Source organism: Pyrgilauda ruficollis, unplaced genomic scaffold, assembly GCF_017590135.1.
Source record: "Pyrgilauda ruficollis isolate IOZ18807 unplaced genomic scaffold, ASM1759013v1 scaffold53, whole genome shotgun sequence".
NCBI lineage: Eukaryota > Metazoa > Chordata > Aves > Passeriformes > Passeridae > Pyrgilauda > Pyrgilauda ruficollis.
Window position 1 is genome coordinate 2,348,367 of NW_024526933.1, and position 13,084 is coordinate 2,361,450.

Consider the following 13,084-nt stretch of genomic DNA (forward strand, 5'->3'; position numbering starts at 1 on the left):
CATGAATAGCAGGTGAATGTTTGTTTACCAGTGGATAAAGACTGACACTGGCATATCAGCCACTGGAGGATTCCAGAAAGCAAGAAACTTGTAAGTTTAAATTGCATTAGCAAGTTTAAAAAGAAGAGCAAAACTCCCTTCAGTATTCTGGTCTTGCCATTTAGTTATCTATGATCACAGATCAGCAGTTTAATATTAAAAAGGCTAAAACAAAAAATTGCTCACTATTTTGACTCTTACAGCTATCTTATGCTATTCTATTGTTTTAAATTTTGGTAAGAGGTAATTTAGGAGTACTTTGCTTATTTCACTATCTCAGATAAGAGAATTAGAAAATACATCCGCAAGCAAAATAGCAAGTTATTTTCCTATTCAAGCTTTCCTGAAAAGTACAGAGCATCTACATACTGGTATAGCAGTAGGTAAGGAAAACTGCCATATAAAAAGGGCTTGGTTTCAGGATCCATGAAAGCGTATTTTGCACCTACCGGTAAATTTCATTACAATTGCTGACTGGCTCCCTATATTGCAAATCAGACAGCCTGAAAGAGCTGATGCTGAGTTCAAGTGGCATTTGCAAGCATCTGCATCCAAAATTTTTAATCACTCTGACAATTTTAAACTTGGTTTAGAGACTTCCATGAGGAGAATCCAACAACACAGTGCCAGTAAACGTGTGAGCACAACAGATGTTTTGGGGCAATTTTCAAACATTTTAAATTACTGTATGCTCCAGGAGGGGAGGCTTTACTAAGGTCACTTAACACCATCCAAGCAATCAAATTAAAAATAGAGTAGTTCCAAAATGGGCTTTAACCCAGAAAGAAGGCAAGGAATTCATAATACAGCCCAGTTGCCTAATGGTGTTGGAAAAGCTAGGTCCTCAGGAATGGCATACTGACAGAAAAAAAGGGCCATTAATTCTACCGCACTGGCTCAGAAAGAGCTGTTAATAGACTTTTCAGAACAGTTTAACATCCTGCTAGCAAACCAATGCAAAACTGAAATATTAAAATCACAACATGCAAGTTCCTTTGGTCCTCTCCTCCTTTTTCTTTCTCTCTGCCACCACGCTGCTGAAATAATGGATGGTTATGTATATTCAATGTACTGCTTCTGCTAGATTTAGTATCAGCACTATTTATTTTGTTATGCCCTTCAAACTGACCTAAACTGAAGAGACAAAATGTACTTTTATCTTGGAAGGACAGTGTCCACACAGGCAATTATACCAACACAGCTGTCATGACATGAATGAAGTGCAACAGCTCAAGAATTCCCCCATCACCCTTTTATTTTATCTCATCTCTGTGTAGTAGTACAAATACATACACACAATGGGATGTAACAAACAAACAAAAAAGACAAAAACAGGTGACAAAGGAAATATGTAGAGCTTCCCACCAAGTCCACTGTATGCACATTTCATTATTATTAACAGAGGACACAGCAATATACAATCCAACAGTTATTAAAAATTATTACATCCTAACTTTGTTTAAGCCACAATTCCAAGTTTATTTGCATTCTCCTCCTACATAGGATCTGTGCTTAAAAGAAAAAACTGCAGTGCTAAATCTAGAGGAAAAACCCACAAAAATTAGTATTTTCTATCAAATGGGTAAAGCAAATGATATAGAAGTTTTCTTTTTCTTCCCTCCATTTCAGCCATCTCAGGAAAAATTTGTTAGGAAAAGAACTCTGAAAAATGTGGACTTAACCAAAATCTAATGGCAACGTGTCTTCCTCATACAGAGCAGTAGTTATTTCTAAGCAGAATACACTGGTTACAGTTAGTAGCAATGTAAAATGATCCGCTGCATTTGAGTACAAAACATGGTTAGTTTGTTCAAAACACGCGTAATGGTGTGCACGATGTCTATAATTTATCGTGCATATGACAAAGGACACTTCATTCCTGCTGTGGGTATGTCATTAGGAGGATGTTTCTCACCTTACTGAGAATCAAAATGCCTTCAGTGCTACTAACAGGAAGCAGTGTGCTGGCTGATCTGACATGAATGATTTCGTTTACAAGGATACTCTCATGCTAGTTCACTCATTCATGCAACCCCTTTAAAGCAAGAAAAATATTTGAGATACATACAGTGCATTTGTATGTTTCTCAAATGTGAAATGGCGTACATCTTAATGAAGTGACTCAAAACTCATAGAAACACAATGATACAAGTAATTCTTAGATGAAGAAATTATTAGGGGTAGACAAAGTGGTAGCTGTACTGTACCTTAATCAGTTCCAAATTCAGTTGCAAGAAGGGAACAAGTAGACAAGAGAGACAGAACAAATTCCACTCATGTTGTATAACAGGCCTTTTTTTTTTTACATTTCAAAATGTGATGTCCTTTTCCTACACCTGTCTATGAGTTCTCTTTCAACGATCATGCATGAAAGAGGAACAGCATCTCTCAATACTTACAGAGGTTAATGCTTCTACATTGGCACCAGTCAGGCAAAGGAACCGGACAACATCAAGAATGCCATTGTTTGCTGCCAGGTGTAAAGGTGTTCTTCCATACTAACATGAGGAAAGAAGTGTCACTACATTAGTCAAAGAACTTCACTTCAAATGTTAAGAGTAATAATCAGGCATATTATACAATTATACATACTGACACACAGGATGGGTTTTGCAAAAACTGCAAGAAAAAGTATTTTTGATTGCAGCTTAAGCACAACTGCCAGAAGTGCAATTAAAAACAAAGGCTGGATGACTATTTAAAAAATGGGGAAAAAAATTTCTAGCTAAATCCCTCGTAACTGTGGAGGAATCCTTTAGAGGGTTTTTTGGCTATATTTGATAATGTCTTTTAATTCCAGAAAATTTAATGGCCTTTGTACTTAATTAAATACGAACCACTAAAACAACACAATTCCATAACCTTTAGACCTCTGGGTTCCACTTCAACCCAAGTACTACTTGAAGATTAAATATCTCCCCCTTTCACCCAAAGAAATAAAAGGAATGAATGAAAGAAGTCAGCATGAAATAATATTTTTTTTTTCAATGAAGAGGGAAAGTGCTGTAAAGTATTGCTTATCCAATTTTTCTTTTCTCTGTGAATCTTTTCACTGACAACAGGTCCTCATGACACCCACTTCTGGTTTTGCATGTTCAGAGCTACTGTTACAAAAACTACCATTTATTCTCTGCTGGTACCCTATTATTACTTCACATTTTTATGCTTTCAATACTGTTCTTTCTCTCTACAATCAGAAAAAAACTCATAACATTTATTGAAAGAAGTATTTGAGAGCAAAGCCAGCTTTCTGACAACTGGAATCTGAAAAGATGCTCAGATTCCTCCAGACCCTACACCTCAAGTAGCATCCTGCTTGTACTACAAACAGCGTGTCCTGAGAGACCAGGGCAGTGATTGTCCTCCTGTGCTCGGCACTGGTCAGGCCACACCTCAAATCCTGTGCTCAGTTCTTGGCTCCTCATGACCAGAAGGACATTGAGGTGCTGGGCCACGGCTGGAAAAAGGGAATGAAGCTGGTGAAAGGTCTGGAGCACAAGTCCTGTCAGGAGCAGCTGATGTAGATTGCATTGTTTAGCCTTGAGAAAAGGATGCTGGAGGGAGGCCTTGTCACTCTCTAAAATAGCCTAAAAGCAGGGTGCAGTGAAGTGGGTGTTGGTTTTCTTGTGCCATGAAACAAGAGACAGGACTACAGGAAATGGCCTCAAGTTGTGCCAGAGGAGATTTAGACTGGCTGTCAGGAAAAATGTCTTCACTGTAAGGGTTGTCAAGCACTGGAATGGGCTTCTCTGGGAAGTGGTGGAGTCACCATTCCTGGAGGTATTTAAGTAATATAGGTGTGGGACTTAGGGGCATAGTTTAGTGGTCGGGTTGGCAGTGCTGAGTTAATGGTTAGACTCTGATATTACAGTTATTTTTCAGCCTAAATGCTTCTGTGATTCTATGATTCTAAATGCATGTGATGTTCTGCTACACTGAATCTCTAAAAGAAGCAAACAGTGCCTTCAATCCGTATTACATACATGTGGGACAAAGCCAGATGTTTGGATCAAGGACAGAAGTTCGTTTTGCTAATGCCCTGTTAATACAGGGTTTGCTCCTGAAGAGGAGAAGTAGAAATTAATATGCTCTATTTAATAATACTTAAACTCCCCATTTCAAATACAGGGCACTTTAAAAATATCTCCAGAAGACATTACTCTTAAAAGAATAACAGCAGAAGAATAACTACAATCACAGCTTCTGTAGCCATGATCCCACTGAACATTTGAAGGCTAATTATTTTTTCCACAGCATGCCAGGGGTGATCCCAGCTCAGCACTCTCCATTAGCAAACAGGACAACAGCCTTATGGTCTATTAACTCGACTTCTCTAACATGTGCTCTTATCTGTGTATCTGGATTTAATTGCCTAGTCAATCAGATGTGAGCTGAGAAGTGGGACTGGGGAGCACATTGTTTTAACTTTTTTCATTAGATAGGTGATGATTTTAATTGTTGAAATTGTGCATCAAAAGTGATTGCACGGACAATCATCGAAAAACCCGATAATTTTCTTTGGCTATTATCTGGCCAATACAATGTAAGTGCTTCGGTAATAAATAGAAGTGTTAACTAGGAAAAAACAATAAGAAGCTAAAATACCTGAATAAAAAAATTGCAGATAGCAACATAAAGATTCCTATAAGTAACTTTTAAACTTTGTAACACATATAAAATTTAAATAGGGCAGAGAAAGACATTCAGAGCTAAATATCAAGCAATAAGCACCACAGCCTGTCAGTAGAGTTCAGTGGCTGACCTTGACCTATTCAAACTATATAAAGTTTCCTGAAACAGCTCACTTTTCCCTTAAAGACGTCCAGGATAAAAGACATAATATAAACCTGTAAAGCATTATGTTTAGTTATCCCATACACTGCAGCATGAGCACAACAGAAGCAGCATAAAAGGCACTAGTGTCTCTAAATTAAGGGGCAGATAATGAAATATTCTTTTTGGAACCAACTACAGATTGTTTGCATTTTCAGCTGGCATTAATCTACCAATAACCATTGCAATCGCCATATTTAGACTTACAACATTGTAGCAGAAAACATATCAGTCTTCAATTCTGTGTATAACTTAATGTTAGATATAAAATCAAAGCCAGCTGCAATGCATTTCATCTGTTCTTCTGCACTTAGATGTAATCTGCGTAATGCAAAGCTAAATGGCTAGGGAAGAAGGTTGGCAAAACAATGATAATTCACCTGAGTTTTTCTTTATGGATATTTAATGATCTATTAAACTGAAACGAACTTTGGTAAATTTGTGAGGTGAGTCATTTAATACTTTGCATTTGGCCACTTTCAGAGACAGAAAAATCAAGGAAAAGACTTTTTCATATCAGAGAACTTGAAAAGGTCACCTAATACAACAGGTGAGCTAATAAACAATGCAGCTCAGCATCCATATTCCATTTACCTTATTAGTGACATCCAAACTACAACTTGCTTCACAGAGTGCCATCACAATAGGCACATTCCCATCTTTGCAGGCCACATGTAAGGGAGTGTTGCCATGTCTGTCTTGGAAATCTACAAAACATCCTTGACTGATGAGAGTTTTAACTACTTCTATTTGACATCTTCTTACAGCAAGATGCAGGGCTATATGACCATCCTGAAATAAAGAGACAGCTTATAAGTGAGATCAAATAATACTAAAAATCAAAACACTTAGTAAAGTCACAACCATCTCAAGTAACAGGGTGCATCTCCTTGCCTCAAGAATCACCTTTTAATTTGAAGGTGGAGGCAGGGAGATGCACCACATCTGCCTGAATAAATAAGCCATGAGATGAAAGCACATTTCTGTTAGGCTACTGGTCTTTGCAGTGGAGCGGATGAAATACAAATGCACATTCTCTTCGAACAGCTTTTCTCGGAGGGAGGTGAGTGATCAACAGTAACAACCAGCTGAATATTGTAAACTCTAGTGTTTACTAGACAGAAGTTAGTGATGCAAAAGTCATGCAATCTGCCTTCTGATCAGTAACTTTAAAGACGGAGCTTTCTCTCTGTGGAACAACGTAAAGAGGCAATGTAACTGGAAAAAACAATTTAATTCTTTTAGAAGCAAAAACTTTCTTCTGAACTTACTATAATAACTATTTATTTAACATTACTAATAAAGGTAGCTAAAAGGCCAGCCATACCAAAAATACAAGCAATTAAATTCCAAATTTATTTATTTGGATTACATCATGAAAGACAAAAATTGATTCTGAAACAAATACATCATATTTTTAAATAATTCGTATTGGAAATGGATATGATTTATCCAACCTATAGTAATCAAAGGCAAACAGCAAATCCATCCTTTTCTCTGAGGTTAACAGTTTGTTATCAATTACAGAACCTAATGTTCCTGCAATTTTTCAAAGAGTGTTACTTATGAGATGATAGATCAGCAAAAACCCAATCATGGAATAATAATGATCAATGGACAACCATAAAGACTACTTCAGCCATCAATAGGCCCTGTGTGAACTGCTATGAAAATTCACGTTGTGGAAACAATGCTGACTTGCAGCACTCAAATGAAACAATTGAGAGACTCAACCCTGTGGTCTCCAGACTAACCTTGTCTGTTGCGTGAAGGTCAGCTCTGTGTTCTGCCAAGCATTCCACAATGTCATGGTAACCCCTAGCAGATGCTGTCAGGAGTGGGGTCTCCCCTTCTTTGTTTTTAATGTTCACATTGCAACCTGCTTCACAGAGTGCTTTGGCAACAGAGTAGTAGCCGTGCCAAGCAGCACAGTGCAGTGGGGTTTCTTCTTCCTATCAACATCAAAAATCAAAAAACAGTACTGAACCAAACTTCAGGAAGAACAACTCCCCAGCTTAAAAATACAAAGAGATGGTATGAAAAGGAAAAGACAGTCTACTAAGTAAGTCCTAAAAAAGATGTTGTAATTTCTAATGCTGACATTCTAAAACAAGAACAACTTCAGCTGACATACAAGTGATCATGACACCTTGTATGTCAGCAATACTACTTTAAATCTATCTTTGCTCCTGAGGCTAACTATCTTGGTTCTCTCACTTGAAAACAGACCCTTGTTCTCAAACAGCTTCTACATCCTATGTGCTGTGACTAATCCAGCATCTCAAACAGATCAATCACCACAAAGATGCAAATCCCACTAGATCCGCAGTTTGAGGCAAGTCACTCTGCTTACCATGTTGAGATGTTCTAGGATGTTGAGATGTTCTGCTTACCAATGTTCTAGGAGCGAAGATACTTAAAAACCCAAGTCCTTTATAGACACATCACAACATGCCTTTGAAACTGTCTGCATTTGGAGTTCAGTTCTGACTGAAGTACTAATTTGCTTTTTGCTTGAACCCAGGAAACTTCAAAATATTCAACTTCAATTCATTGTACATCAGAGCAGTTACATGGAACACCATTAAAAACCTCAAATGTTTCACAAAAATATACTGAAAGAAGCATACTGAAAAAGCTGGGAGAATTAGAACCCACTAAAAGCTCTATCAAGTTCTGAGAAATGGGTTAGCCTTTCTGTACCTGGCAAATATCAAAAAAGAGACAATTGAGGCTGATAATAGCAGAGGACTTGGACTGTAATCAAGGTTTCAAGTGTGAAGAAACAGACAAAGAGCATGTCCTGTCCTCCCTCAGCCTAGGGCTCCTTAAACAATGAAAAGGAAGTCCTAGAGGATGCAGCACTTGGGGAGGCTTGCGGAATTCACACACACAGAGTCAAATCTGGGTCAAATGGATTTTCTTTTTCTATTATGCCTTTTCCTCCTTGTTTTCTTGCAAGAGTTCAGACCTATAGAGAAACCTTCCTCTCATTTTCAAAAATGAGTCCTTGACACTGCAGAAAAATCCTATGACTGCTAAAACAAAGCAGAATTCAAGGCAAAAATGAATAAAAAGTATTTAGCTGAACTCAAAGAGTACAAACCACCATCCACACCTTCACAGAGTTGTTTCTCTGTGAAGCTTTCATTTTTGAGAGAACCTGTGTTTCATAGCACTGGTTGGTTCTCTCAGTTTTTCACTTAATCTTTATCTATTTATTAAAAGCTACCACAACGTCCATAATTCTGGTATGCAAACATGCCAGAGGCTAAAAGTGAGACTTGAAATTTTGCCCACTTATATAAAGCCTTATATGTTGAAAAAAAATGCAGACAGTGTTCATGACTCACCTTGTCTTGAAAGTTTGGATTGGATCCGATGCTACAGAGAAACTGAACCACATCCACGTGCCCATACCGAGCTGCCACGTGGAGAGCGGTCTCCCCGGACTGCAATTACAGGAGAACATGCCAGTGTGATTCCCCGTGTCACACCATGACATACACTGCCTGCACACCGTGTACGGCCGGAATGCCCTGAATCCTGCACAGGGTACTCCTCCCTCTCTGCTGCCCAGCCGCACAGCTCCATCAGCAGAGCTTACTAGCTGGTTGTACGTGACAGACACACCGCCACCTGGCAGGTAGGTTACTTCTTCAAAGGCTTTCTTTTTCCAGAACTTATTTTTCCACTTTATTTGTTCCAGATCACAGCCACAATGGGATTTCTGAGCAATAGGAGGAGGAAGCTGTGTGTGCAACTGTGTCGAAACAGATGTCCCATTTCTATTCATAATATCTCCATGTGCTCCCCCCTGCCCTCTTTATTCAAAGGTAAGGGGCTGGCCTAACACGTTTGTATACCCTGGTGCGTTTTGGTCACTATGTCTAACTATTTGCAACACTTTCTTTTTTGAAATGATATAAAACAGAAAAGGTATTTTTATTAAGAGAGTAACCTCTTTCCTAGTAGTATTATCAGGAGTCAAACAACAATTTTCCTAATGTACTTTGCTTTGCATTAGTTCCCTCAACAAAGCAAACTGTGTTTCACGAGTATAATTGCTTCTGTACTGGAGCTTTGGCTAGTATAAAATCATTGCTATGGTATAAAAATTTAACAGCAACTAGATTCTAGGGCATATGTTGCTCAAATAACACTGCCCAAGACAAGGTAAGTGCTCATCAGCTATAAATTGTTAGGCTTCCTCATACTCAACTTAATAACAGTCAAATTTACTTGTCAGACAAAAGTGATTTTCAATCAAGAGGAATGAAAAACCAAATCACGATTTCACTCTGAGTTCCAATGAGAAATCAAGTCTTCAAGTGAAAATTAATTTAGGTTTGTACTTCCCCACCTACCCACCATGTACTCACCACATTTAACATGCACACTTGACTAACATTTGTCAGAAAAATAATCAGTACATCCAGCTACTTTAAAGCTCTGTTATCACAGCCCTATATGTCAACTTAGAAAACCACACTAAAAGAGCCAATTAAATTCTTGGAATTATGGCACAGCTGAAAACCATTTCAATTGAAAGACCTCTCTCTTTGCTAAGATAAAGTTATAGGAGAAGGCTCTCTGTGTAAAAAAAGGAGTAATTTTCTTACCTTATCCTTAACATCCAAAGGACATTCATTATCATTGAGAAATTTCAGTGTTTCTACGTGTCCATGTCGAGAAGCCCAATAGATTGCATTAGATCCAGCCTGTCAAAAAAAATTCATTTCAGATGTTATCAATCAAATTAAAATCCTAATTCTAGATTTTCACCTGAGGTACACGTGCACTTAGGTGTACACAGACACACTGAAGAGCTATTCAAGCTTATATGTACACATTCACTTTTTTAAAAATTTCAAATTGATTCAACAACACTACATACCAACAGTGACAACAAAAACCTCTCTATGCAAGGATGATTAACAGGATTACTAACTGTTTGCAAGGATAATCCTCTTCTCCCTTGTTAGGGAGTTCTTTTGAAAGAACAGTCATGAGATAAAAACCTTTCTTCTGCTTGCTTTACCATCTATTAGAGAAGCAGACAGTTCTTCAAGCTTGCTTTAAATGAATTGTTACAGCACACTGGGGAAAAAAGCTTATTGTAAAGCATATCCTCCATCAAATATGAATTTTAGTTGCTATATTCCCCACGGCTAAAATATTAATTTATCATTCTATATTAAATAAAGTTCACCATTGTATTTTAGGGAAATCACTAATTTGAACTAATTGAGGTGGTTTTGTAAGCATGAGCTACATTATAAAATTACTATCATTCAAATTATTTCAGCTAATAAAGTGATGAAAATCAGAGGATATGTATTAGTAACAAATGACATTGCTAAAAACGTAGTCTTATGTTTTTTGCTGTGGAAGACAGAAAACAGCATCTACAGCTCAGAGTTTTTAATTTCCAATACCACTTGGTCTGAACTGCTTGTCTCCTGCTAACTGTATTAAAAAACTTATAAAAGTTTTCAACTAAAAAACTTATAAGTTTTCAACTTATAAAGTTGAAAAGCAGAACACCTACCTTATCTTGAACATCAATACGAGATCCACGCTTTAAGAGCAACTGAAGCATCTGAATGTTTCCACAGCCAGCAGCAATCAGTAGTGGAGGTGTTCCATGCTAACAATGAAATACAAGCAAGAACGATATAACTAATTACTGAAGGATTAAGGAAACAGCAGAATAGAAGGCATGCCTTGAATAGCATTTCAGATTTCTACTTTCAAATTAAGTCTACAGGAAATAGTGTATGGAAATAATTTATCCCTTTGTTCAAAAAAATTTATTGCACAGCAATTCCCCATATTTTTGAGATGAATTCATGATATATCACACGGTACATTTATGCTTTTTAAATTAGGAATATCAATGTTAAACTCTTACTATTAGCCTTGTTTGGCAAGAACATTCCCCTTTGCAATTTCTTTGCAGCTACCACACCACCTCAGACACAAACCGTAGGCAACAATGGGGCTGTGCATTAAAACAAAAAAAACACAGTAATTTCTTAAATGGTTCAAGATCCATCACAGTAAAATAACATTTTACTTCTATGCTGCTCTTCATGAATATTTCTGAAAGTACTTTGTAATGAAGGTCACTACAACACTCAAAAAAGTATGACCTTGTCTTGAACCATTTAAGAAATCACTGTATATTTTGTTTTAATGGGCAGTCCCATCTTACTTTCCTAGATGTTGCTGAGGCATTGACATATTGTAGTAGACAAGCAATTTCATTACTGAAAGTGAACACCACCATCTAACATGTTCACATAACCCACTTCTGCAGTTTGCAACTTCTGTTTCTAACAATGCTTTGCTAAGTTAGTTTTAGCAGTCTGGTTATTCTTAGGTATTCTGCCATCTTCACTGGCCACAAGAAACAGCAACTGCCACCAAGAGTGAAGGCATATATTTGATACACCACAGTTCCTGACTACAGATTTGAGTTATACTTTTGAAATGCCTGGGAAAAAAAATTTGGGCTCATTTGGGCTCCATTTTAATGTATGTTGAGAAGACTGAGCATAAAGCACATGAAAATTTCTCCAAGAAAAAAAGGCAGAACTTTTTTCCATTCCCTTGCCTTTTCATTTCAGGTGTTACATTTCTATTTTACAACCACACTGCTCTATTCAGCAGGGTGGTAGCTAGTCCCCCACACACCTCAAAGCAGACCCACACTACCTTGTTGGGTTGATTGACATCGTAATTTGTCAGAGATCCCAGAAGGTGCTGTAATCCGGGAACATTGTCATCATTGATGGCATGAATAATAGCTTTCATCACAAAAGAATCTTCCTCATCCTTGCAATTAAATGTGAAAGAAGAAAAATTGTTAGCTTTCAGAAAAAATCCGTATCTAAACAGCTGCCAAGACATCAAAAAATTTAAAACCTAAATTTTTTGAAATATTTTTCTGTAAAAGAGTGCTTCGGCTGCAAGTTATAATCTTTCATGAAGCACATGGCTAGCATGTATGCATGTTATTTGAAAACCCACACCAAACCCCCCAGCATGTTTTCCAGTAAAATATGCTTCCCTCCTCATCACATACAAACACATTACTCACTGAGATTCCACACAGGTTTCTTTACTTAGGTGTGGGGTCTTTTTCCTCACAGGAAAAGTAGATGATAGATTTCAATAGAAGCAATACTTGCATAAAATAAATTATTCCATGCATACATGTGATGATTAAAAAACCCAAGAGGTGCATGGATACCAGCTGAAGTATCAGGTTTTGTGCCATCCACAAGAGAGGTGCTTTGGTTCAAGCTTTCGTCTATTCAAATGGATCAGTTAAAAATCTAGAGCCTAACTAATAAGCCTAGATACCTCTGCAGGTGTAACTTTATTTTTCTCCTCTGCACTAGACTTTCAAAGAGCTGAAATTCACAGAGCCCATTATTTTGATTGCTCTTACCTCCTTCCTCCTGAGGTTTCAGATTTTTTAGGACACTAACATTGGGCTATAATCCTTTCTGCTGGAACACAGGTGTGAAAAGCTGATCCAGTGTTAAAAGGCATACAGATAGCTGGTGGGGGGGCGGTGGGTAGGAAAAGGAGAGCAAGAGGAGAACAAAGTGCACAGAAGCCAAAAGATAAGAGGAGAAAAAGTGGAAACGTGAGCATGGAGTTGCACAGGAGGGACATAGGGAAGACAGTGTGCATGAAAAGGGCTTTGCAGAATTTTTGAAGTTTGATCATCTTAGAGCACAGAAAAGATGATATTCCCCAGCTCTAAACATATTAACACACATTCCTTGCTGATCACAGGGAATGTGTGAAGTGTGTATTAAAACTTGTAGAGTATGTTAAGAAGACTGCTTTTGGATTTACAAGCATTTGCAACTACAAAAAATACAATAATTGCTCCTAACTGCACCTCTAGTCATATCTAATACTACAAACTGAATGCTGGCCAACTCTAAAGTTTCCTCCTTAAATAACTGCTTGTTGTGACACTGCTGTCTAGCATTCATTGGATTTAAAATGGTCTCAATGATTTTGAATATTTGGTGAAAAAAAAAGGAATATTATTTTAATCTACAAAATGATGATGTAAATGATGAGTAAAATTCAGATGACACTTTTTCACCATATAATTGCTACGGTACAAAAAAATGCTCATGAATCCAGTTTCAAAACCAAGAAATAAATTTTTGACACGAGGTAT

The 13,084-nt window shown here is 37.5% G+C and overlaps 1 protein-coding gene across 4 annotated transcripts in view; it reads right to left on the minus strand.

Annotated features, from left to right (window-relative positions):
- The window catches only part of DAPK1 (death associated protein kinase 1), an 86,540-nt gene that overhangs the window by 15,515 nt on the left and 57,941 nt on the right, over window positions 1-13,084 (minus strand). For all 4 annotated transcript variants that reach the window (XM_041480734.1, XM_041480733.1, XM_041480735.1 and 1 more), the window contains 7 exons: window positions 11,593-11,712; window positions 10,424-10,522; window positions 9,495-9,593; window positions 8,226-8,324; window positions 6,627-6,824; window positions 5,467-5,664; window positions 2,439-2,537 (listed from right to left, as the gene is read on the minus strand). In XM_041480734.1, coding sequence (XP_041336668.1) covers window positions 2,439-2,537; window positions 5,467-5,664; window positions 6,627-6,824; window positions 8,226-8,324; window positions 9,495-9,593; window positions 10,424-10,522; window positions 11,593-11,712 — 912 coding nt within the window. The remainder of the gene's footprint in view (window positions 1-2,438; window positions 2,538-5,466; window positions 5,665-6,626; window positions 6,825-8,225; window positions 8,325-9,494; window positions 9,594-10,423; window positions 10,523-11,592; window positions 11,713-13,084) is intronic.